General features: G+C 45.4%; 1 protein-coding gene across 2 annotated transcripts in view; it reads right to left on the reverse strand.

Annotated features, from left to right (window-relative positions):
- Slc1a2 (solute carrier family 1 member 2) overlaps nt 1-23,985 on the reverse strand; it is an 83,065-nt gene that overhangs the window by 35,962 nt on the left and 23,118 nt on the right. For both annotated transcript variants that reach the window (XM_038331708.1, XM_038331709.1), the window contains exons 2-7: nt 19,952-20,091; nt 18,256-18,408; nt 15,954-16,204; nt 11,608-11,773; nt 6,431-6,557; nt 192-425 (exon numbers count right to left, since the gene is read on the reverse strand). In XM_038331708.1, the coding sequence (XP_038187636.1) occupies nt 192-425; nt 6,431-6,557; nt 11,608-11,773; nt 15,954-16,204; nt 18,256-18,408; nt 19,952-20,081 (1,061 nt within the window). In that variant the 5' untranslated portion in view covers nt 20,082-20,091. The remainder of the gene's footprint in view (nt 1-191; nt 426-6,430; nt 6,558-11,607; nt 11,774-15,953; nt 16,205-18,255; nt 18,409-19,951; nt 20,092-23,985) is intronic.

Here is a 23,985-nt window from a genome sequence, read left to right on the forward strand (position 1 = left end):
AGAGCTTTAGCACTGCCCAGGACAAACCAAAAGTTCAAAGTGTCTACCGTCTAGAAAATATTTTCATATGACGTGAAAGGGGTTCTCGCTGAATTTAGGGAAGGTCTGGGGAGACAGGAAGTGGAGACAGGAAGTGGCCTGATAGAACAAAAGAACCAACATGGAGAAAGGTGGTTTCTCCCGCCCTCTACCTGGAAGCTGTTCCCAGGGCAGTGATCCAGGCTTGGAAAATACCAGCAAAAAAGGAGAAAGGGTTTTTTCTGGTCACCACAAAGTAAATCAAGGGGAGGAAGATGCCCCCGTGGATGATGAGGCCCACGATCACTGTGATCATGTACATCCCCAGTTGCCTAGCCACCACTTCTAAGTCCTTGATGGCGATGATCTTCCCACAGATCAGGCAGGCAATACCCAGCGGGGAGTACCTGGAAGACACAAAAGAAAACAATAGCATTGAAGAGGTTGTTAAGCTCGGGATTCAGGACCTAAATCCCACCTGGGGACGGCACCTGGAGGAAACCCTCCCTCTTTTTATTTTTGTATTTGTTTGTTTGTTTTTCTGCACACACACACACACACACACACACACACACGCATACACAAACACACAGTGCTTTGCTGAGGGTGAGCACAAGATTCAATACTTTGAACTGAGCGGCTTAACTGTTTTATGGACTGTGTGACGCACGCCCTGACCATTTAAGCGCAAAGGCAAACTTTATTGCTATGGTGAGTTCTAGGAATAAAGGAGGCAGGCCTTGCGTCTTCGAGCTTATCTTTCTGCAAACACTGAGCTGAAGGCTGAGAGAGATGAATTGTGCCTCTGAAATCTTGTTTGACATCCTTGTTTTTCAATTCCTTCCTAGAATTGGGGGACTAACTTGAGGAACTTTCTGGGAATGTACAAACTGGGATTTGTAAATGTCCATCTTTTTTTTCAATATTGGATGTTAGGAAATATATTTAAAGTAATGGAGAAACCAGGAAAAAGGAAAGGAAAAAGAGAGAGGGGCCTGCCAAAATAAAAGCCCCTGAACCAAGGAGTGCATTTAGAGAAACGTAGTTTGGTGACTTTTAAGCCTGAAAGCCTTTCTCCCCATATAATAGCAGTAATGCTGGCACCGTTCATTGTATTTCAGTCACTATAGCAGGGCCTGCACACTCAGAACCTCACTTAACCTGACCACAACCCTAAAAGCTGCGCGTCAGTATTACCACTTAGTAATTAAGGAAATAGTCCATTGGAAAAGAGAATCACTAGTCCAAGCCCACAAAGCCAGAAGGAGAACCATTCCCGCTTATGAAAGCCCACACCTTGGGGCTTTTCTTACCAAGCCAAACTGCTTCCCTTTAGTGCACCGCCCCAGTTCCTTGTAGGTAAGCGTACAATTGCCATATACCAATAATGCCATGTTGACCTTTGTACACTGTCGTTATCTTATAGATGGCTTAGAAACTGTTCTGTTCCTCTTCGTGGGAAAACGCTCTCACCTTGACTTGGTTTTTGCTTGTCCAAGACTATTCTTTATTATAATTAATTATAATAATAACCAGTATTAGTATTATTTAATAGAGGCACTGCTGGGCATGAATTTGTTCACACTCTGATAGTGTCTGTTGAAATAAGATATTTGTAGGAAGATTTATAACTCATTAACAATTAAAGACATATTTTTGAGAATAACTAAGAAGAAAATAAAATCCCCAGATAGGGATTCCAATGGAGTGGGGGGCAGATGATGCCCACAATCACTCCTTCCTTCCTTCCTTCCTTCCTTCCTTCTCTCCCTCCCTCCCTCCCTCCCCCCTCCCTCCCTCCTTTTCTTCCCTCAATCACGCCTGGCTCCAGTCCTTTTCTAAGTTTAAGAAGGGCTGTGGAGAGCAGATGAAAGTCCTTAAATACAGAAAACATGGACTTTGTCCAGCCTTTCATCAACTACTGGACCTCATTGGGGACATATTCTCATTTTTCTGCCATGGGCATTGGGGTTAGGGGCTGACTCCACCATCACCTAGAAGCCGTGAAGCTCAGCGCAAATGTGCATCCATGTACACACTGCCAAATTCCCTCCCCCATCCTTCTCAGTTTGATTCCTGAGTCTTGGAAACTTTCACAACAGCTTCAGAAAGCACAAACCTGGGCAACAAGGCCTCTCCTGCTCCATGCCTTTTCATCCAAGTCTGAGCGAATGAGGATTTCTAAAGCCTCTCGCAGGCTGCCAGGTGGCAGACGGTCTTCTGAGCAGACCTTGCTCAGAAAGAGCCAGGTTATGTCTGACAGCAACAGAGTAGAGCTTTAGGGTAGCTCTGCTCTTCCTGGTGGAACTTCCAGCCTGATCCTCCCTTGCTCTCCCCTGGGGTGCAGGCTGGCCACAGTTGGGGACAGCTTCCCTACATGTTAATAGGAGTGTGAAACAAGCATTCTGTCATGTCATTTAACCCTCGTGTTTCTTCCATTTGATATTCTTCTGGTGTGTCCATAGTCACAACATCTCATAAATCAGCTATGGAGCCCCAGGGGTCAGCACTTTGTCACTGAGACTGTAAATAACGGGACAGAATGCCTTCCTATAAAGTCCTGAAGGGTTTATCTTCATGAACCAGGAGGTCAGTTCTTTTCCCAACACCAATCACCCTTTAAAGCTGTCCAGAGAAACAAAGATATGAGCTATTTGAGATGCTAGTCAGTTCTCTTTCACCTCCCCCCCCCCCTCCCTTGCTCCTCTCCCCAGGTCAAGTCATCTGCAGAATGGAGGAAACACGTTTTCAAGGCACTTTACCACGGAAGATCAGCTGCAAAATTCCCCGGGGGCAGTACATTTGAGCCAAAGGCAGATGGGCTAGAGAGAGGTTCGGAAGGAGCACCCAGCAGGTGGAGTTTGGCCAGTGGGGGTAAACACCAGCTCCCATTCTAGATAGAGAACACTAACCAAATGCCACAAGGTGAAGCATAAGAGTTTGAGAATACAGAAGACGGAATATGGAGTAGCCCTTGCTACTCCAAACACTTGCCCGCCCCTAATTGGATAAATATTAACGGGGGTATAAAAGAGCCTTTGCCCTTGGACCTACGGCCCTTACTTTCCTACGCCTGACTTGAGCTGTATTCCTGGGCTTCCACTATCAATGCATGAGCTCACTGTAGATGAGAGTCCATGGGAAAGAAAGGGGGAAATGCCCAAAGTCCAAGGCTACCACTCAAAACGCCTGAGCTGAACCAACGAAGACCATAATTAAGTGCAAATAGAGGCTCCAGGCTCCACCCAACAGTTCTGAAGCCAGTGACACCCAGTAATTACTGGGTCCGCTTCCAATTCAAGACACAGTCATTAGGACAGAAGTGGGGAATGATTCCGTGTAACCCACAGGTGGCTTGTTTTCTCAGCTCTGCATTCTGTTTACAAGGGCACTGTGCCCCCCCCCAAGCTTCCTGTCACAAATCAATTAAATCTAAGCCATGAGTGGCCCCCAGAGCCCCAGAGGCTCTGACTCCTGCCTGCCTCGCCACCATCACCCCCTCATTCGCCATTTTAGCCATTCTCACTCCAGTGGCTCCACAGCTTGGTTCTGCTCCTCAAATGCCTTCCCCTCCCAGCTCCCCCTCCTCAGAGTCCTCCTCGCAGTTCACTGTGCTGTCTGTCAGGTCTGGACTGTGTCTTCTTCCCACACATCCGGGTCACTCAGGCCTACTTCCTTCACTCTTGACCCTGCACCCTGCTTTTGCTGTCTATGTCACTAGCTGAATTCGTGTTTGTTTCTTTTTGTCTGGTTCCCTTCCCGCCTTTCACTGGAACGTGAGGCCCACGTAGGCCGGAATCCTCTGTGGTGTTCACTGTTACACCACACCATCGTCAGTTTAGAAAGGATTAGTTATTGAGTGAATGAGCAAATGGACTGAAAGAACTTCTTCGCTTTACCAAACTTTAGTTGGATCCCTCCATCATTAGGCTCTATTTGTCTCCTTCCTTTAAAACACTGTTTCCACAAAGAACCCCACCAACTCAGCTTAGCAAGCACCCCATCCTCAGTGTGTGGCTCTCCATCTATGACCAGGTTCCTCATGGTCCACCACCCCCTGTGTGGTATCTGGCTAACCTGGCCTGATTTCAACAAGAATCCTGCTAGGCCCTTAGCAGAATCCCTCTGACTCTTGATGTGCCCCCACTCGATTATAAATTCTCAACTTCACAGTACAGTTGGGTCTGAGCCCAGCTCCTCTCCATCACTGTAAAAGCACATTGCTATGGTCCCTATTCCCATTGAGGCAGCCCTGCAGAAAGCTACCCTCCCTGGCTCTTTAACAGTATGGTTGGTGAAGGACCAAGTCAAGTCAAGTGGTAGAAACAAAGAAAGGTCAGATACCTTTTTCTCTAGTAGAGGAAGACTATGGGAAGTTTTGCTTCCTGTTTGAGTTTTTCAAGGGTTTGGAAAAAAATTTTAAAGAATTTTCAAAAAGTTAAGTTATAGAGCTTTCAATAAAACCAGGGGGTTTTCAGACTTCTTAAAGACTTAATACACACAGCGATGCAGGAGATAACGGTTAGATTGATGGTGAGAATGGTCGCAACAGAATAACCGCAGGCCGATTCACAGAAATGCTGTGGTCCTTTGGGGACAGAACAGTTTCAATGACTGGGGTCACCATTTTACCTAATTCTTGAAGCAACTTCATGATATGGAGTTTACAATTATTTTTGTTTACTAACCAGAATATTAGAATTTAAATGGGTCTAACTTGCCTACATAGCTTGTAGCCAGAAGCTCTTAGATTTCATCTACATCGGACTCGAAAAGACATTGAGTTAGACACAGCTGGACAACAGAGCTTTGCAACCTTTGTGATTAGTGTTGGCATCTGGAAAACGGGCTACTGAAAGCATCTATTTTGTTAGGTACTACTAGGGTGAAAAGGGGTGAACGTGGAAAGTTAACAGATTAATTCCAAGCATACTGAAAAAAAAACTGGAAAGTCTTAGCTATAATTTAGTGATGATAATTTTTTTAATAAATTAATTTGATAATATAATAATTGAAGTTGAATACAAGACAAGATAAAAGTCATCCCAGCTTACATTTTAATGGTCATAATTTTAAGCCAGATATGGAGGTGCATACCAATACTCAGAGGGAGGATCAAGTCATGATCTTCCTCAGCTATACAGCAAATTTCAGCTGGCCAATACTAATAACACAAATTATATTATCTTCACAATGAGTTTTTCACAAAATAAATGTGTAAAAATTTAGCATCGCCTGAGGAGCTGAAGACCCAGCACCACTACCGATGGGAACACTATATTTTATCGCCATCCTTTTATCCCTTCTTATTTTAAAAGTAAAATGAGGTGAACATGCCAGGACTAATATTTTGTTATCTTATTAAACTGAAACCTCAAAGCCTCCAGTTGGACTCTCATTCCTCAAGTTTGAATGAGACTCAACCACCAACACATCACTACATTTGGCTCTGGGGAGATAATGTGAATTTCTCTTAATTCTCCGGTTATGGAATGTTATCATCCTATTGATTTTGTTTTTTGTCACTTAGTTTTATTTTCTTAGCCATTTCACTGAACTGAATATATTGCCTCCCCCCATTTAAATGTTTAAATCCTAATACTGGGCATGTAGAAGTGGACCTTTTAGAGGTGATTAGATAGCACTTGAATGAGTAAGACTGGTGTCTACTAAAGTTGGGACGGTTCTGTCCCCCAGATTCCTGTGTGTTGAGTCATAACCTCAGAACGGTGGTTTAGAAGACGGGTCACTTGGAGGTGAGCCTTTCTCAATGAGATTAGTGTTTAATAGAAGAGCCTTGGTGAAGCCCACATAAAGAATCAACTACAAGGACCAGCCCCACACCAGATACCAAATTTGCCAATGACTGATTTTGTTCTTACCAGTCACCTGACCTGTGGTTTTAAAAAACTCCTTTGTTTGTAATTTCACCTAGCCTGTGGTATGCTGTTCCAGCAGCAGAAAGAAGCAGACTAAAGCAATGCTCTAGAGAAGAGACCTGGGATGTTCCCTCTTTCTCCCCGGAGCTGTTTCTTTTCCAATTCAGATGAATGTGTTAGGAGTTGATCACACAGACAGACACCTTGATCAAACTTCCAGTTTTCTGATCTGGGAGAAATACCTGGGGTGCACAAGTCCCTTAGTGTATAGCATGCCGTTACAGCAGCCAGAGCTGGGATGAACATGGCAAACAATAAAACCCGCGCTCAAGTCAAAGGGCAAACGTATCAGATTTGGCCCAATGACTATCACTGTGGGAAGAAAGGGAAGCAAGAGGGAGTGGAGGAGAATTTCCACCTTCTCTGTATCATTCTGGTCCACACCCAGTCTTTTCGTACTGGGAGGAGGCCACTGTCTTCTGGGGGCCAGGCTCTGCCTGGCACCATCACAATGTCAGACCAAGCAGACTTACCACATGATCATGATCACTAGCTTCATTACGATCTCATTCAGGATGTTGAAGAACTCCACCATCAGTTTGGCCTGCTCGCCCATCTTCCCCATGGCAATGCCGAAAGCAATGAAGAACCCTATCAGACCTGTGGGCAAATGACAATGCGTCAGGACAAATGACAAAGTCTGTGCGTCCTTTCCCTCACTCTTCAGCATGAATGAAAGGGGGTCAATTCTGCCTGCCAGTCACCCTTGAGTAAATCAGGAATTAGAAGGGAAAAGCATTCCATTTCACACCGACAGCCACCCAGCCCCGCATCCTATAACTGTTGCTTTTCTTGAGATTTTTTCACATGGGCAGGCCAAACTCTAAGCAATTCAAGTGTGAATTCCTTGAAGAAAATGAATTGATTTTCATTCCAAAATGAAAGGTGCCATCCTCTCTTCCTCCTCACTTAACAAATCCTGTGGGAACAGCTCCCATTATCACCCAGATTAACCGAGAAGAGCCTGTTGACACTCAGGGACTGCCATGCAAACTTTGGAGCCACTGTTGAAACAGCAGAGACCAAACAGTCCATAAAGTTCTTGTTGAGATCATTTTGGTGTTGTTCTGAGATGACACATGGCAGGAACACTTTACCCTGGGACTATCCTCCAGCTACATAGCAGGTAGAAGGAAGAGGCGATGAAACAGGAGACAAGAAGCCCAAACTTGGTAGGAAACCCCAACTAATTGCCCTTTTAAAATTCAACTTGTCACGCTTTCTTTTCTCAATCTGTTTCAGGATGATAAAGCCAGAATGTAGAGCTGATTGTTAGATCTTGCCAATATCTACCCTCTTGGCCATCTTCTCTTTTTACTTGACATCCTAGTTCAATCACACATCAGACTCCAGGGTCAATCCTAACCTAAGGCAGGATGGATTTGAGGAGCTCTCTCCCTGCTCCTTTCTCTTGATAGAAACCTCATCTCATCACATCCTGAAGCAAATCCAACACTCAATCCCAAGCCTTTTGCATCTGCACCTGTCTAAGGACCTGGTGACCTGCCCTTGTTCTTTAGATCCTCAAAGGCCAAGCCTGGAGTCTATTTCCAGAGATTCACCCCCCCTACTCCACCCCCAGTATCTCACCTCACACACTGGAGACTGGGCCCACTATGTGGCTAACAGTAGATTCAGTACTACTGTCCAGTTGCTCGGCTGCAATCAACATGTCCCCCTGGACCCTTGACCCATCCCCAGTCTTGGTGACCTAGCTCTAACTGCATACACAGAGTGTAAGTCACAGTTATTCTCCCAGTGACAGAATGTTGCTTGTTCATTTGGCTTATTCTCTGATTCTGGGGCACTGGCCATCTTTTAACTCCTCTCTCTCCATCCTCTTCTTGACCCTGCCCTGCCTCACTTTAGCAGGACCTAATTCCAAGTCTTCCCTTATTATAGCCAATTATTCCTAAATTTTGGTTTATGTTGGGTCAATCAGAATAATCCGATTCTCCTAGACATAAACTCCTTCTTTCTGAACCTCTGACTTTACCTATTTCCCCCTCACCCCCCAATGCCACCCTTCTTCTCTACACCAAACATTCATCAGCCTCGTTAACTACACTTGCTAGGATCCCATCTCTCTTTAGTGAAAATAATGCAGCCCTTGTATTGAGATGGCTAACATTTGAAATTTAATATCTTCCCTTCTTAGCTCTTGACCAGAGAGATTGATTAGTGACTTCACAATTGAGTTATTGACCCCAGGAAGTTGCGCCTCGATGAAGACTGAATGCAGGATAGAATGAACTAATTTTGCAGTAATATGGAAAACAGGGTCCCAGCTCTTCCTCCACCCATGCAGGGCAGCTTGCTGGGTATGATGACAAAGAGTTCATCTGTGGAAACTCAGGCTGAGAAGTCCAACTATTTCTGAGTTAATACTGTTGATAATGTAATATACAAAGTCTTAAGGTCCCAAAGAATTAGAATGAAGACTCTCCTCAGAGACAGCGGACACTTTAGCATCTATGACTTTATAGAAAACAAAACAAAAAGATTTTTAAAGGAGCAGCTGACGCTGGTTTAAGCAACTGGAGTTAAGTTGGGGATTCAGAATTCTTTTGGGAGTTCATCTGTTTAGCTGACTTTTGAGACTAGTATTGGTTTGTAGCTCAAGTTGGTCTTTGACTAATCATTCTCCTGTGTCAGCCTTCTAAATGTTGGAATAACAGGTGTGCGACCACACACTGTAGCTCTCTGGGTTTCTTAGGAGAAAAACCCGTCCTTGAAGAAGTGGAAGACAGAGCCTGGGCTCTATCTTCATGTACTGCAAGGCTCAGTCACTGGGACTTTCCAAAAATCAAAGAGCAGAAACACAGAAAAACAAAACAAAAAACAGAGTCGCTACCTCTGCCCTTGCAAGGCCACGGAAAGAACCTTATTTCAGCTGTGACTGGCAAATGGGAAGTTTCTCAACAATCTAACTTGCCTTGGCTTCACAGTGCCTTGCTGTGTACTTGGATGGAATACCGCCATTCAACCTGCCATTTCCCTGGGTAAACATTGCCTCATTGAAATTGCTCACTGGAACAGGGGTGTTTCATTTGAACAAAGCCTTCTTAGACTTGGTCGTTGGGGTTGAGTGAGTTGCCAGTGTTTTGAAACTCCCAGGGCACATCCAAAGGTCACATGAATTTCTAGAATTCATCAAGACTCTGGAAAAGCGAGGACTAAATGATTCACTCCAAAATATCAGCCTGTTAGACCTTCAGCCTTCTGGAGAGGAGGGCTTCCTTTGTCAAGGAGGTGGGATCTAAAGTTATGACACACCAGAAGGAACGCAGAGAGCTGAGAAGCACCCTCCCCCAAGCATTGTGGATATCTTTCCGGCGGGGACAGAGAGAGGCTGCTGGCATACCTGCAAAGCCTCCACCTCACAGGGCCTCCCACACTTCCTCCTCCTCCCTCCAACCACCTCTGGCCTCTCACTGATTCACCTGTGCTTGCTGATCACTGGTTGCCTGGTAACCCACTCAGTTTATCTCCTCCCTCACTCTCACCTATCCAGCCTGCTTTCTTCCAGGTCAAACACAAAAAAATCACTTCAGCCTAGCAGTCACAAAGCTGCTCCGCCACCTGCTCTCTACACAGATGTCCATGGCGAAGGACCACCAAGCACAGAAAAAATCAATCAAGCAGAACTCCAACCATGTTCTGAATTTCAGATACATATCAGTGTTTTTTCTTTGTTTTAGAATAGCCCAGGCACTTGGGACATGCTTACACTAAATTACTGTTATTGCCTTAAAATTATCATTTGTTATTGCCCTAAAATTTAAGTTTACCTGACAACATTCCAAGGAGACAAGGGCACTGATCTCTGAGATGACAAAGGGACAGCATCTCCGAGCTCACCCATCTAAACAGTTCTTCCCTGAGTCCTTAGAAACCTTGTTTGCAGGACCATGCTTACAAATTCCTATCTTTCCATCTTCTGGATAAATGTCCCATTTTCTTGACATCATAGTATTGATGAGCGGTGAAATTTGAGGTGTGTGGGCCCAGCCTGAAGCCCTATGGTGCTTGAGTGGGTAGTTAAACTGGGTAAAATTGGAGCCGATCCCATGAGGGAAACCTCACCCCCACACTTCGGGAGATGTTTTCTGGTTGAGTTCTTCCTCGGTTCTTCATCTACTTTTCATAATGATCAGAGCTTGTCTGAACAGAACTCGAGGCATGTGCTAATGTGCTCATTCCACAGTTACAACGGCCAGTCTACGAAACACATGCCCATGCCATTTCAACTTTCCTGCCGAGGCTCAGAGAAGTGGAACAACTTGCCTCGGAGGTAGACAAGCTCAATCCTAAACCCCACATCTGTCCAGCTGAAGAGAACTTCTGGATGGGTGGGGAGAAGGCACCAAGCTTGAGGAGAGAGGTTCCTGAGATCCTAGAAAGTTAAAACACGATGCTCTACAGTAACCCTTTGTTCCCCAATCTAATGCTGGCCAATACCGGTAACTTTGCATTTTTTTTTTTATAGATAGGAAGCTGGGATGGGGCAACCAGCAAGGCATTATTGCACAGTGACATCTAAAAAAAATTCTTTTTTTTTTTAACTTTTAGAAACTGGGATTGATTTATTTGTGAATACTAAAAGGAAATCTATTTTGGAACTTCTATTACTCATACAGTTTTCTTTATTTTATTAAATTATATAATTTTTACAAATTTTCGCCTCCTCCCCTCCTCCCATTTCCCTTTCCCTTTCCCCCATTTCCCTCCCCCTCCCTCTCCAGTCTAAGGAGCAGTCAGGCCCTGCGCTGTGGGAAGTCCAAGGACCTCCCTCCTCCATCCAGGTCTAGGAAGGTCAGGATCCAAAAAGACTAGGTTCCCACAAAGCCAGTACATGCAGTAGAATCAAAACCCAGTGCCATTGTGCTTGGCTTCTCAGTCAGCCCTATGGTATGTACTCACTCATTAGTGGATTTTAGCCATAAATAAAGGATATTGAGCCTATAATTCATGATCCTAGAGAAGCTAGATAGGAAGGTGAACCCAAAGAAAAACATGTAGTTATCCTTCTGGATATTGGAAATAGACAAGATTGCCAGGCAAAATTGAGAGCTTGGGGGTGGGGATAGGATGGGGTTAAGGGGAGAGGGGGAGAGAGAAGTGAGAAAGGGAGGATGGGGAGAGCTTGGGGGAATGGGACAGTTGGGATGGAGGAAGAGTGGATATGGAAGCAGGGAAGTATATATCTTAATTAAGGGAGGCATTTAAGGGTTGACAAGAGACTGGACTCTAAAAAAAATTCTTAATAAACCAAAGATAAGGATATCTTATTTCATAAACTGGTTAGTGCCATAATGTGAGTTGACGACACTAGACAGAGTCAAGGAATGCGCCTGACAAGCGTCAGCCCCTTCCTCTGTTCCCATTCCTCCTCTCTGACTGCCATGTCCCTTTGGGGTCTCCCTTCTGGCCATCCTTCTGTTCCTCTTCCTGAAGGCTCAGCTCAGTCTCAATGACCCTGATTTCGTTCCCCAGGTAGAGCCTCCTGCGCCACTTAGAGGTCAGCAGAGTTACTGCGTCCTATGAGAGGAAAGCTTGGGGAAAAAAGAGCTGAGGAAAGAAGGCAACAGCGAAAGACTGGCCACTGTCAGCAACAGAGGTGATGGGCACCAGCAACCAGTTTACCTACCCAAGACATTCATCCCGTCTTTGAACTCCAGGCCCTTCTTTATAACGATCTTAGTTTCTTCAGGGGCCTCGTTCATGGTTTCATTCAACATGGAGATGACGGCCTTGGTAGTATTGGCCTCCTCGGCCTGAGGTGCCACCAGGACTTTCTTTGTCACTGTCTGAATCTAATGGAGCAGGGAGGAAAAAGCATAAAAGTGAGGTGTGGTCTTAAAGGTCAACAATGACCCAGCCAACCACATACTTTAGGGTTCCCAGGAATGCCAGAAGGAGGCTAATAAAAGTGGGAAATAATTTATGTTTATGCTCAACAGAGTGTTAGCTCATTGTATACGCAGTAGGGTGCAACTGTCCTACTGGCAAGGCTGTTAAATGATTTGTGAAATTCATTTGCACCCTATGCTCCCTAAACAGTGCAGTTGCTGAAGCTGGGGGCTATGTGTCCCTTTTTCCTCCCATGATAACACCTTGCTGGGGGATGACATCATGTGTCCAACTTTGATCCTCCTCCAATTTGTGAGACCCAGCTAGATATTCCTTCTGCTGTACAACATCACCAGAAGCCTGTCCTGGGCCTTCGGTCCTCCCAAAACCAGGCTCTGCTGGAATCTGGACATCAAGGATGACAGCTGCCAATAATCCAGGATCATGGGATTCATATGTAAGGTGGGAAAACATTCCCTTCTTTCAGACAGTGAATCCAGCTAACCCTCGCCCAATAATCTCCAAGCATCTCTCAGGCTATTCCTCGACATCCGTGAAAGTGGTTCTAATTTTAAAGGTGTCAGGCATCGTGCATGCAAAAATTCACATCTTTGCCTCAAAAAATATCACTTTCGAGGGCATTAAAATAGAAATCATTCAACATCCTAGAATGTGGGTGCTGGCACATAGAGGTGACAGATGGCTGAACTTTGAATAAATACAGAAGAGGATGCATGGAGAAGTCAGCTGACTTTTCAGACGTCATAGTTATTAGCAGAGCTGACACCTGAACTCAGATGGCCTGACCACCATTGAGTTCCGCCCGCCTCCTGCACCATATGCTGTTATGTGGACTTGATCCTTCTGTGGCTGGGTTTGACAGCTAGCCATGCAGAACTGGGATGACAAGGGTAGGAGAAAAGGATGGGCAGGCTTCTATAGGAGGTGCCAGGGGTCTTCCATGTTAACCTGGCCACAAGTGTAAGGGGTAAGAGGACCCAAGACTGGCTACACAAAGAGATGCTAACCCAAGTCCTGAGAAATAGCAGTGTGAAGAGAAAACACAGACGTAACCAGAAGGGACACTTCTGGATGCAGCTGCCAGGCTCTGAGCCACGAAGGTGGTGACTCATTCTGCGCGTGGTGAAGACACCAAAGCTTGGTTAATCTGAAATGATTATCAAGGACTAGGTAAATCGTGACCATCAGGATCAGGTAGGAGGCCAGAGCTAAAGGCTTAGCATCAAGTATGTCCTATAAGTAACCCAAGGCTTGACTTTCAGTTAGTCGGTGAAGCTAGATTCAACAGGAATCACGTTTGACTCCAAAATCTGCTTTCAAACAGCACAGGAAGGGGTTTCAGTTGAAGCCGAGGAGACAGGGACACTGGTCAGGTCTTCCGCCTGAGGTCTCACAGAGCCTGCTGTGCTTGGGCCATCTGAATACCTGCTGTAGGACCTGAGCACAACTTCCCAGCATCCCTCACCTGAAAGCTGACACATGCCTCCTAATTCACCTCCACACCTTCCTTCCACCAGCTTCTCACATTCAGCTAACCTGTAGCTTTTTCTGTACCCACAGCTGTCACTCTGGGTATTTTTCAAGAGAAAACCAGTCATTCCATGACTCAATCTTCCTTAGAATAAGAATGTGAATTTGACCTGGGTCTACTAGCAACTGCTTGAGCTGAGTTCTGCCCTCCTCCATGTGACAGGAAACATGTGGAAACTTAGGTCCTCTCAGCCATCCCTGAACAATAGGCAGGGGCCACCTTGCTTTTACGCACACACAGGGGCTGACTCAAGCAAATCAGGATGACCAAAAACTGCCTTCAATCTAGGAACCGGTCTCCTTCCTCTTCACATCTGTTTCTAATTCTGGTCAGGAATCCCCCTTCACTCAAGACAGGCAATTTTAAAATACTCCCTGCCAGGCCACAGGAACCCAGAAAGGACTAGTGACACCCTTCTCATTTCTGTCAATGTTACTCTGTAGGAATGGTCCCCTCTAGTCAAGGCCCTTGGAGCCAGGGTAAGGATCTATACCCACTCTCCCCTCAAGGTAGAGGACTATTCTTCCTCACACCACCCCAACTCAAAGGGAGCTTGACCCAGGCCTTAGCTGGGGGAACCAGAGCCCAGTGACCATAGGAAGAAGCAGGATGATGGCAGCTGGGAATAGATCCTGATACGGTCTTCTATCCCCTAGAGTTCAGATAGTACCCTTTGCCATGGGGTAAAGAACATCATCACCCAGGAACGACCCCAAATGTGAATATGCCCAACACCACAGAAGCTGAATCCGATAAGATCAGAGCAATAACTCCTTGTTCTAGGGCTTTTTGGTCTTGTTTTCCAGTCTGAAATGGAGGTATCTTGCATGCAACCAGGCACAGGCAGGAGATCAGTTCTGTTGGATCTCTCATACATCCCCACCTGCCCTTTCTTAGCTAATTTCCCAGGATTCATAGGTACAAAACTCACATCTCAAAATGTTCAAAATAGACTCGGCTGTCACTTGTATCTACCACTCCAAAACAAGCAACTTCGTTTTCTGTTGGGAGCAGTGAGACCCCAGATCCTGAATTTCTTGTAATCCCCTGATCTGAGTGCCTACAGCTGCTCTGAGCACGAGACCTTCAGGAGTTCCGGATGGCAGGAGAGTGGTTTCTGGTGGGTTTGGCTGGGGCGTGGCTATCTCTATATAATCTGCCCCTGAACCAATAAAGGGGGCATTCTTGGGGAATTCAAGGATGACCCGTATCACTGTCTCTCTGTCTGTGTGTGTCTGTGTATTTTAACCTCCAGCCCCTTGCTCGAAGCTCAGTAACTGGGTAATAGCGCACAGAGCTCAGACACAGGGGCGTAGTGCGCGGCAGTTGGAGGTCCCCACAGAGATATCGGCAGTTCTCCTAGATGAGGCTAGGAAGCAGATGAACGGGGGACCCTCAGTATGGTTCCTTCCTCAGGCTGTAGTCACTCTACATCTACTTGCCCTGTCTGGAATGGTCTTCTTTAACATAGGTCCATATTGACTTAACCATACATATTCATGGTGTGTAATGGAATATATCCGTACATGAATAGACACTGATAATGATCCATTCAAGGCGATGAGTTCATCTCTCATTTTAAATGTTCATTTCTATATCAAATGACATTTGGAAATGAGAAAAATCCATCCCAGCCTGGTGTGATGTGGGTTCGGTGGGACTTGGCATTGCATTTGGAGGGCTGAAAATCCAGGATTTTTTCTAAGCTGCCTGTCTCATAACTTCATTCTTCAGGGATTCCCTGAGAAGGGCTGAGGGAGACATATATGGGGTCCAGTTTAGTATTTTCATGAGTTAAGGGGCTTGAGGTATGTGCCCACCTAAGCTGGCCCTGCAGAAAGAAAGCAGGGCAGTGAGTGTCGCCTTGGCTGATAGCTCCATGGCTTCACTAAGCAGAATTGCCTGTTTTTAAAAGAAATAAGAGTGTGTGTGTGTGTATGTGTGTGTGTGCGCGCGCGCGCACATGCACACGTGCATGTGTGCACATGTCCTTGTATGGGTATGAAAGTGCATGTGGAGGCCAATAGTTGATATGAGCACCTACCTTGGTATTTCTCCCTCTTCTGTTTTGAGATCCCAGTGAACCAGGAACTTGCAAATTCAGCTACCCTAGGGATCTTCCTGTCTCAGCTGCCCCAGGGATAGGATTATAGATGCATGCTGGTTTCATAATTTAAAGGTTATCCTAAGTCCTCTGTTCATTTTGAGGATGGATTACAGCTTTTCATTTTGTAGGCTAGATTAAAACAGTATCTTTTTCTTTATGGAATACATAGAGCTTTGAGATAGTGTTGAGAACCAGTGGGCAGTTCAGAAGCTTATGAATAAGACTGGTAAGAATGTGTTCATGTGCAACTCGAAGACGGGAACAAGAAGGAAAAAGGGAAGGGTGAGTCTCAGAGTGACAACAATGATTCTGGAGCCATTTGACTCCAATGCTAGAATCCTTCCCCAGAGCACTTCACACAGCACTTGGGCATGGCAGAGGTAAATAAAAATTAAGAAAATTGCTCTTCAGAGTTGAAACTGTCTCTGCGCTACCACGCACTAGGTGGGAGATTGGGCAGGAATGACACGGGGCTTTGGGTTACCTGTTGGAAACAGGCTTGCACCAGGTTCTCCGGGAAGAGATTTCTAATGAGATCCAGGAAGGCATCCAGGCTAGACACCTCGTCATTCTTCTTCCCAGGCCCCAGCTGCTTCTTGAGTTTGGGATTGCCAGGGTGGATGGCCAACACCAGGATGACCCCCAACACAGCGGCAATGATAGTCGTGGACATGTAATATACCATGGCTCTCGTACCTAGGCGGCCACTGGCTTTCGCATCCAGGCCTGACAACCCTGGGTTTAAAAGAAATTCAGAAAGATCAGTTCTGTTCTTTTCTACCCATGACCTCATCCCTACATATCTGCAATCCCCGGTTTTCCATCGTTCAGTTACATTAGTGGTCAACTAACATTCTTCCAACTAAATATGTAACCAATTCTACGCTTTACATTTCTATTTTCTAGCGATTTTTTTAGATGCTTTTTTTTTCCAAGACAGGGTTTCTCTGTGTAGCCATGGCTGTCCTAGAACTCGCTCTGTAGGTCAGTCTGGTTTTGAACTCACAGACATCTGCCTGCTTCTGCCTCCCAAGTTCTAGGATTAAAGGCATGTGCCACCATCGCCTGGCACATTTTGCGATTCTTGAGAGCTGGGGAGAGTTGGTGACAATTGGCTCACAGTTTACAGATAGCTATATGATGTATACACGAGCACTCAGTATCACATATGTGAGAATAACGTTGAAGAGTTTTCCATTTTTTAATTCCGGGGTACTATATTTTCCATTTCTGTGACCTTAAGTATCTTCTCTGGAGTGATGGTCTAGCTGAGGCTAGTGTTTCTGTGTTACTATTGCTATTTATTGTCCTTAATAAGGAGAATCAAAAGCTGGTACATCGAGGTCATGTTCAAATGTCTTTAGAATACATTACTAGAGCCTTAAATGGAGAGTCAGCACCACCCTCCCATCTCTCTGTGCTGAAACGTGGTGGCCTCATGTGTAACCTCATGTGGCTCTGGGAGAACACGTGTAAGAAGCAGCTGCCAGCAGCGTGTGCAGCATCTGTCCTGAGTGAGGTGAGAGGAAACCCCAAGTTAAGTCACCCAAGCCTCAGCCCCCAGTGGGTTTTTCTCCAGATGCCTTTTCAGTGTGCCCACTTCCTAGTTTCAGTTCCTGCCTCTGCTGAGCAGAGAGATTGAGCCCCTTTCTGGGGATAGGGACTTTAACACATGGGGGAGGAAGTTGGTGTGAATTTCTCTGAATCAATCTGACCCATGTATGACCCACTTCTCTCTACAATCCCAAATCTAATTCTGGGCAAAGGAAGCCAGGTCTCTCCTAGCTGGCCTGTACGAGATTTGCTGAACAGGTCAGGAGAACATTTTCTCTGGTTCAGAGAGATTCACAAAACCCAGGCTTGAATGATTGCAAACTCACTAGGTCCCTAAACACTTGAACCTGAGACCCAGTGTTTCTGGTGTGAGGCTGTGGGGCAACTGTTCCAGCATCCGAGTCAGCTGAAATTATTGAGCCCTGCTTCTACAAAGTGCTGAGGACAGCTCTCAAGGTCACCTGGCTCACTGATACCTAACTACAAACCAGCTTGGCACCTCTCACTCCTTTTCTTTGTTTCTCTGTAGCTTTGGAGCCTGTCCTGGAACTAGCTCTTGTAGACCAGGCTGGCCTCAAACTCACAGAGATCTACCTGTCTCTGCCTCCTGAGTGCTGGGATTAAAGATGTGAGTCACCACTGCCTGGCTGACACCTATCACTTTTAATTCCAAAGTAGTCACTAAGCAATGCAGCATACCTTGTTTCAATAATATTGTCTGGTGGGAAGAAAATTATCAACATGAGTTCAAACACAGGAAAAACTCAAATTAATTAATTCTTTTAGCCAAAAATGTTAGAGAGTGCGTTATCACATATTAAGGATATAATCTTTGACAAACCCTCAGCTTTTATGCCCAGCATTTAATCTCTTCCCAATTCATATCTTCCCATATGTCCAAGTAAATAATAAAGGCACTTTTTCAGTTCCTATACCAGTTTCTGAATAAAATATATTTTTGAAAATATTAAAAATGAAACAACAAGATACCATCACTGTTAATACATAGCTGTTTCGTTATATCCTTGTCTGTTAGAAGGAAAAGCAGAGTGAAGGATAGATGGTAGTTTTTTCTGTTTTAGGACCAATGATTCATAACTTAGAAACAGTAGGAAGTTCAGAAATGCAACGATCACATCTATTGACTCAGGCAAACAGAAACTCTACTTGGAACCCAAAGCCAGGGCAGGGCTATGCTGCACTTTGGGCAGGCACCAGGAAAGAGCTCTCACCTGTGATTAGACTGGAGATGATGAGGGGGAGGATGAGCATCTTCAGCATCCTCATGAGTATGTCCCCCGGGAAGGCTATCAACATGACAACATCGGGGTGGATGGGAGATGCCAGGCGAAGCAGCCCGCCGCATACTGCCCCCAGGATGACACCTGTTGAAGAGGGGAGAGAGGAAAGCTGAACTCAGTTTTTGTCCTTGTCAGATGAATAGCTCCACCGACTCCTCTCCCTGACTATCTTTCTCACGCGTCTGCCTAATGGACTACAAATACCACAAAATAAAGACATGATACATGGGGAACCGATTTTAACAACTAGCAGGATCCCTCTCGGTGACAGCTCCAACTATGCTAACACTAGGGGAGTCCAGAGAACATTTTCAGTACTCCACGGGAAGAAATAAAGACTCCGAAATCTTTTGAGATATTGATTACATGTAGCATCACAGATTCTCAGAAGAACCAACTCCCAGTAGATGGTGTCCTTTCTTCTCTCAGTCGGATCTGGCAATGTCATCTGGTATTTGGTGTGTATATTCCTTTTTTTTTACTGGAGGCCAGAGGCATTCAGGGCTCTAATGATCTATAATCTTGGAGGAGCCAAGTTGAGCGAAGATGCTGACAGAGATGCTGTTTGCTGCACAGATTCCTACATTCCACAGAAAAACCTTAGACTGTTGAAAATGGGTGGCCAACATAAGCCACAAAAGCAAAAGCTAGAATCCAGGCCACACCCCCCTTAGTTATGGGAAGAGAGTTGCCAGTCACATGGGTCAAGGAGTTAATTCTGGGGATGTACAGAGAAGGGTGCAACTCAAGGACAGATCTCTTTTCCTGGATCTACAGGTTAAAAGAAGTCAGTCTTCTTCGAGTCCTATGATGAATGAGACTTGATTACATAGTGTGTGGGTCTTAAAATAATGTCTGTGGTTCCCTATTTCTAAGTGAACTAAGGCAATCCCCAGCTTTGATTCAGGTCCACCGGAATGAGATGTGCTGAGATGGCACAAGGCATGGGTGCACGGGTGGGTGTGAGTGATGGGGAGGAGGTGGGAGGATGAACTTTAGTTGCTTCTCTGTAGCCTAAATGAGAGCCGAGGAACAAGGAGAGAATCGAGAACAGAAAATGTGGCTGTCATTACAAGAAACTGCCATTTACTGTTTTCAATACAACTTGTAGAAAACCCAAAAACGAGATTGTATTGACGCCTCAGACCAAAGAATCACCCCAGAACGAGGTCTCTTCCATGCTTCCCTTGCCAGCTTTATCAGTTAATCAAAGTCGGTGATCTATCTGGCAAAGCCCTGATGGGGTTTTCTGGCCCTGTTGTCCTTATCTTGAAGCAAGTATTTCTCTAAATGTTGTCTTCTGCCTGTCTGCTCAGAGATCACTCAGGTTTACAGCATTGCCGATTCCTTGGCCTCTCTCCTAACTGCTAAAAACATAGTCTTCAAGAGTGTGGCCTGGAACGTGCATTCACACTCACGGGGAATATACGCACACGTTATTGAGAACCACAGATTCCGGAGGACAGCAGATGCCTAGTTGGGATAGATTTGCCTCTGAGGCAGCAGGCTTCCTTTCCTGGGGGAAGCACTCTCTGAGAGGCTAGCTCCCCCACAAATGAGGCGAGCTTGGGAGAATGGGATGGGGTGAACTCAGGAGAAAGGGGAGGAGAGATCGCGGGCCACCCACCAAACACCGTCAGCGAGAGCAGGAGGTTCTTCCCCAGCTTGTCGCACATGCGCAGGCCCAGGTTTCGGTGCTTAGGCTCCTCAGAGCTGAGGTGGCTGTCGTGCATGCGCACTTCCACCTGCTTGGGCATATTGTTGGCACTGCAACAGAAAGCAAACTCATGATTAGTGATTCCCCGGGCTGAGGTAATAGGGGTCTCCTGTAGGCAAAGCAGGGGGACAAATTAGGAGTGATGACGGCACAACAGGATTCCAGTTGACGTGTAGAGCAGATAGATACTTCTACCACCACCACCCCCAGTACCTTGTATCCTCATCTTAAGAAAAAGAAGCACCACAGAAAATAGCAGGGTTTCCCAAGAGTCACTCCCGTGCGACTCTGGGATGGGAGTGTCTATTCCATTCTGTTGGGATAGGCTTTAAAATCTTCAGGACATTAAGTTTCAAATCCAGATATGTCAAGTTCTAAAAGTTGAGCTCTTTCATTCTCTTAATGACAGGGGAAGCAGTATTTTATTTCCAGGAAAGTCACAACTTTTTAATTTTTGAATTACACCAAAATTAGAATGCCCCCAAGTTCAAATTTTCCACATCCTACACAGGTGAAAGTCACACCTGCTGGTAACCCAAGCCTTCCCTCTGTCCTGGAAAAACCACATACAGCTAAAAGAAAGTTCAGTCAACTGTGGTTTTATTTATTTTTTTTTTTTTTTGAGACAGGGTTTCTCTATATAACAGCCCTGACTGTCCTGAAACTAGCTCTTGTAGTCCAGGCTGGCCTCAAACTGACAGAGATCTGCCTGTCTCTGCTTCCCGAGTGCTGGGATTAAAGGCATGCACCACCACCGCCCAGACTGTAGTTTTAAAATGTTTTAAACCAGAGCTCTGCTAAATTGCCCGTGAGTCAACACCACTAATAGTCAAAGCAGTATGGCAGCATTTTGGCCACGATCATCTGAGATGCAACTCAGTCATTTTCCAGATGACACACTTTAAATGAACACAAGCTGTCTTGGCAAGTCTGATCCACAGAACCCCTGCTGGGGAAGTGAGAACCTTGCTCCCCCTTCCCGTACCCCCGGCTACATCACTTCCTAGGCCAGTAAGATTTTGAGAATGAAACGTGCGCATTTCCACTTTGATAAACTGAGGGCACATTTGGTAGCTCTGTTTACGAACACCATCATTTGACGGGTGAGAACAAAACAGAGGGAAAGATGGCAACAGCCAAAAGGACACGTCACTGTAGGAGACATGACAGTGCCTTCCAAAGAAGGGTGCTACCCTTGCTCTGGTACTCTCAAAGGACTCGACAAACCCTCGTGGAAGCAATGTCTGCCTGCAAAGCACAGGCCTGGCAGTGTCTGTGGTGGTAATGGGGAGAGGTGGACGTCAGGGGTCCGGTCCTCACTCCGCACCTGCTAGCTGTGTGATCTAATGTTTAGTGTGTCCAATTTTTTAAACTGGAGGCCAGAAGCCAGGGCTCTAAAGATCTACAATGTGGGATGAGTCAGATTATATTATAATCCCAAGATTATAATATGGGAAGAAAGGCTCTGATACTCCTTCATGAAAAGTCAGGGGACTGGAGAAATGGTTCAGTCAGTAAAACACCTGTCCTGTAAGCAGGGAGACTTGAGTATGGTCTTTGGAACTCACTTAAAAAATCTGATTGTGGAGCCGGGCGGTGGTGGCACACGCCTTTAATCCCAGCACTCGGGAGGCAGAGGCAGGCGGATCTCTGTGAGTTCGAGACCAGCCTGGTCTACAAGAGCTAGCTCCAGGACAGGCTCTAAAGCTGCAGAGAAACCCTGTCTCGAAAAACCAAAAAAAAAAAAAAATCTGATTGTGGTGGCATGTATTTATAATGCCATCACTTGGGAGGCAGAGACAAGTAGCTCCCTAGGGCTTGTTGGCTAGACAGTCTAGCCTATTAGTGAGCTCCAGGCTAAATGTAAGGCCTTGTTTCAAAAAAGAGAGGTTGATAGATGGCACCTGACGAATGGCCTTTGACCTCCACATGCACATGTAGACATGTGCACACACATCTGAACATGCATGTACACCCATCCACCGGGACAACAATCATATACACATAAACAAAATGTTCAACAGAACACACGAGTGTGGTGCCGGCCCTAGGCAGTTTCTTTCTCCAGGGGGCAGGAGGAAGAGACAAGACTCATCAAGCTCCTGGCAAAGATGCCAATACGTGGAAGGACCTACCCAGCTGCCCCAGCATTCCAACAAGATATTGACAATTTAGCTCAGAGCTAAAACTTTGAATCTAAACACTACGGCTAACTTTTCATAACAAGCTGTTTAATGTATTTGATATCAAAATGCCCTAAAAATTAGAAATAGTACTTCATAGTCTGGCAGGATACTCAGATGAGAATAAGTATCCAAAACCTAAAATGTTCCTAGTGGCCCTATATTCTATTTACTACATTGATATTGTAGGCAACTTCTGACTTCCTGTGACATGTGGGCACTTAGGACCACTCTGACCACTACAAAAAGAAACAGTATGGCTGGCTCCTTGTATTCATAAGGATCGCCAAGCAATCAGGGCCACTTCCTTCACCGCCAACTGAAACAGACAGCCAGGGCTTCACGCGGCCAGCAGGAGAAAATGCCCAGAATAATCTCTTTAAACACAGACAGACCACATTTCTAGGTGTGCATGGGACTCTTTTTCTATTTTTAAACAATTCTCCAGACAGGACTTCAAAGTAAAATGAAGCTCAAAACTTGGAAAATGACCAGTGAGGACCAGCGGCGGTATGAGTTCTGAGATAGTGAGCATGCTCCCTCAGCCAGTCCCTCCCCAAACTCTGGCATCTCCCCGCCCAGCCTGCCCCGCCCGAGATCATCAACCCCCTTGCCTTCTACTTCAATTGTACCCTGCTTTCATCGAAATTAAAATCAGACCCACTCTCTCTATTAAAATGAGTTTAGCAAGTATTGAAAGCAAACATTCTGGCAAGTTCCACATGGTCTCACGAAAGCGTTAGGCATCAAAACAGCCATGGCAAAGTGGAAACACACAGATAGTAGGCTCACATCTGCACCCGGCCCCAAGAAGGGCTGGGCGCCTGTTGCACACATTTCTTTGCTATACAAAACGGTTGTTGCTTTCTTAATGTTTGCTTTTTTGTCTGTGACAAAAATGTCCCTGGAGCCCTAAATCAAAACAGCCACATCAAAGTGGCAGCATCAAGATGTCAAGGATCCACAAGTGTTTACTCAGAATGTTTCTGACTTGCTTTCTTAGAATTAAGCACATGCTCCAGGCATGTGGAAAATAAGTTTTCACATATAACTTTATTAATCTATTATTATTATTATTATTATTATTATTATTATTATTATAGGCGCATCACGGCACTTATACGGAAGCCAGAGGACACCAGTCAGGGGTCAGTTCTCATTTTCCCCATAGATTCTGGGGTCTAATTTCAGGTCACTGTGCTTGCACAGCAAGCCTTTTTACTCAGTGAACCATCTTAACACAGAAAATAATTTTTAAAGTAAATTAGAACCTCAGTCGCAGTCAGGGATACAGGAAGCTTCCCAAACTATCTGCAAAAATTCTGCAACCAACTGTTGCGTTTCTCAGACCACAAGGGTAAAGAAGAAGATTCTAGAATATTACTATGAAATATTATTAACAAAGGTGATTATATACCATTGCGCAGAGCTGCTGTGGAGCCTGTATACCTTCAGAATCTATACATAGGCTGGTTACTTAGCAAGCACTCAGGTAACAGGCATGGATTCATTGGCTATTCTTCATGCCATATTCTCACACTATGCTCCGTAGTGAGCGCCTTCGCCTGGAAAAAGGGAGGAAGTGGGTTGGATTGTAATTATCTGCTTACATCTGTGCTATGATAGAACCCTGCATGGGTTGCTACTGGGAATCACGAGAAACACGCTAATCCAGGCTAGGCAGGCATAAGGAGTATTCAGGAAACATCTCTCGGAGGGGCTGGTTCCTGACCTGGATCTTTTTAAATCCCTGCATCCTTT

Source organism: Arvicola amphibius, chromosome 5, assembly GCF_903992535.2.
Source record: "Arvicola amphibius chromosome 5, mArvAmp1.2, whole genome shotgun sequence".
Classification (NCBI taxonomy): domain Eukaryota; kingdom Metazoa; phylum Chordata; class Mammalia; order Rodentia; family Cricetidae; genus Arvicola; species Arvicola amphibius.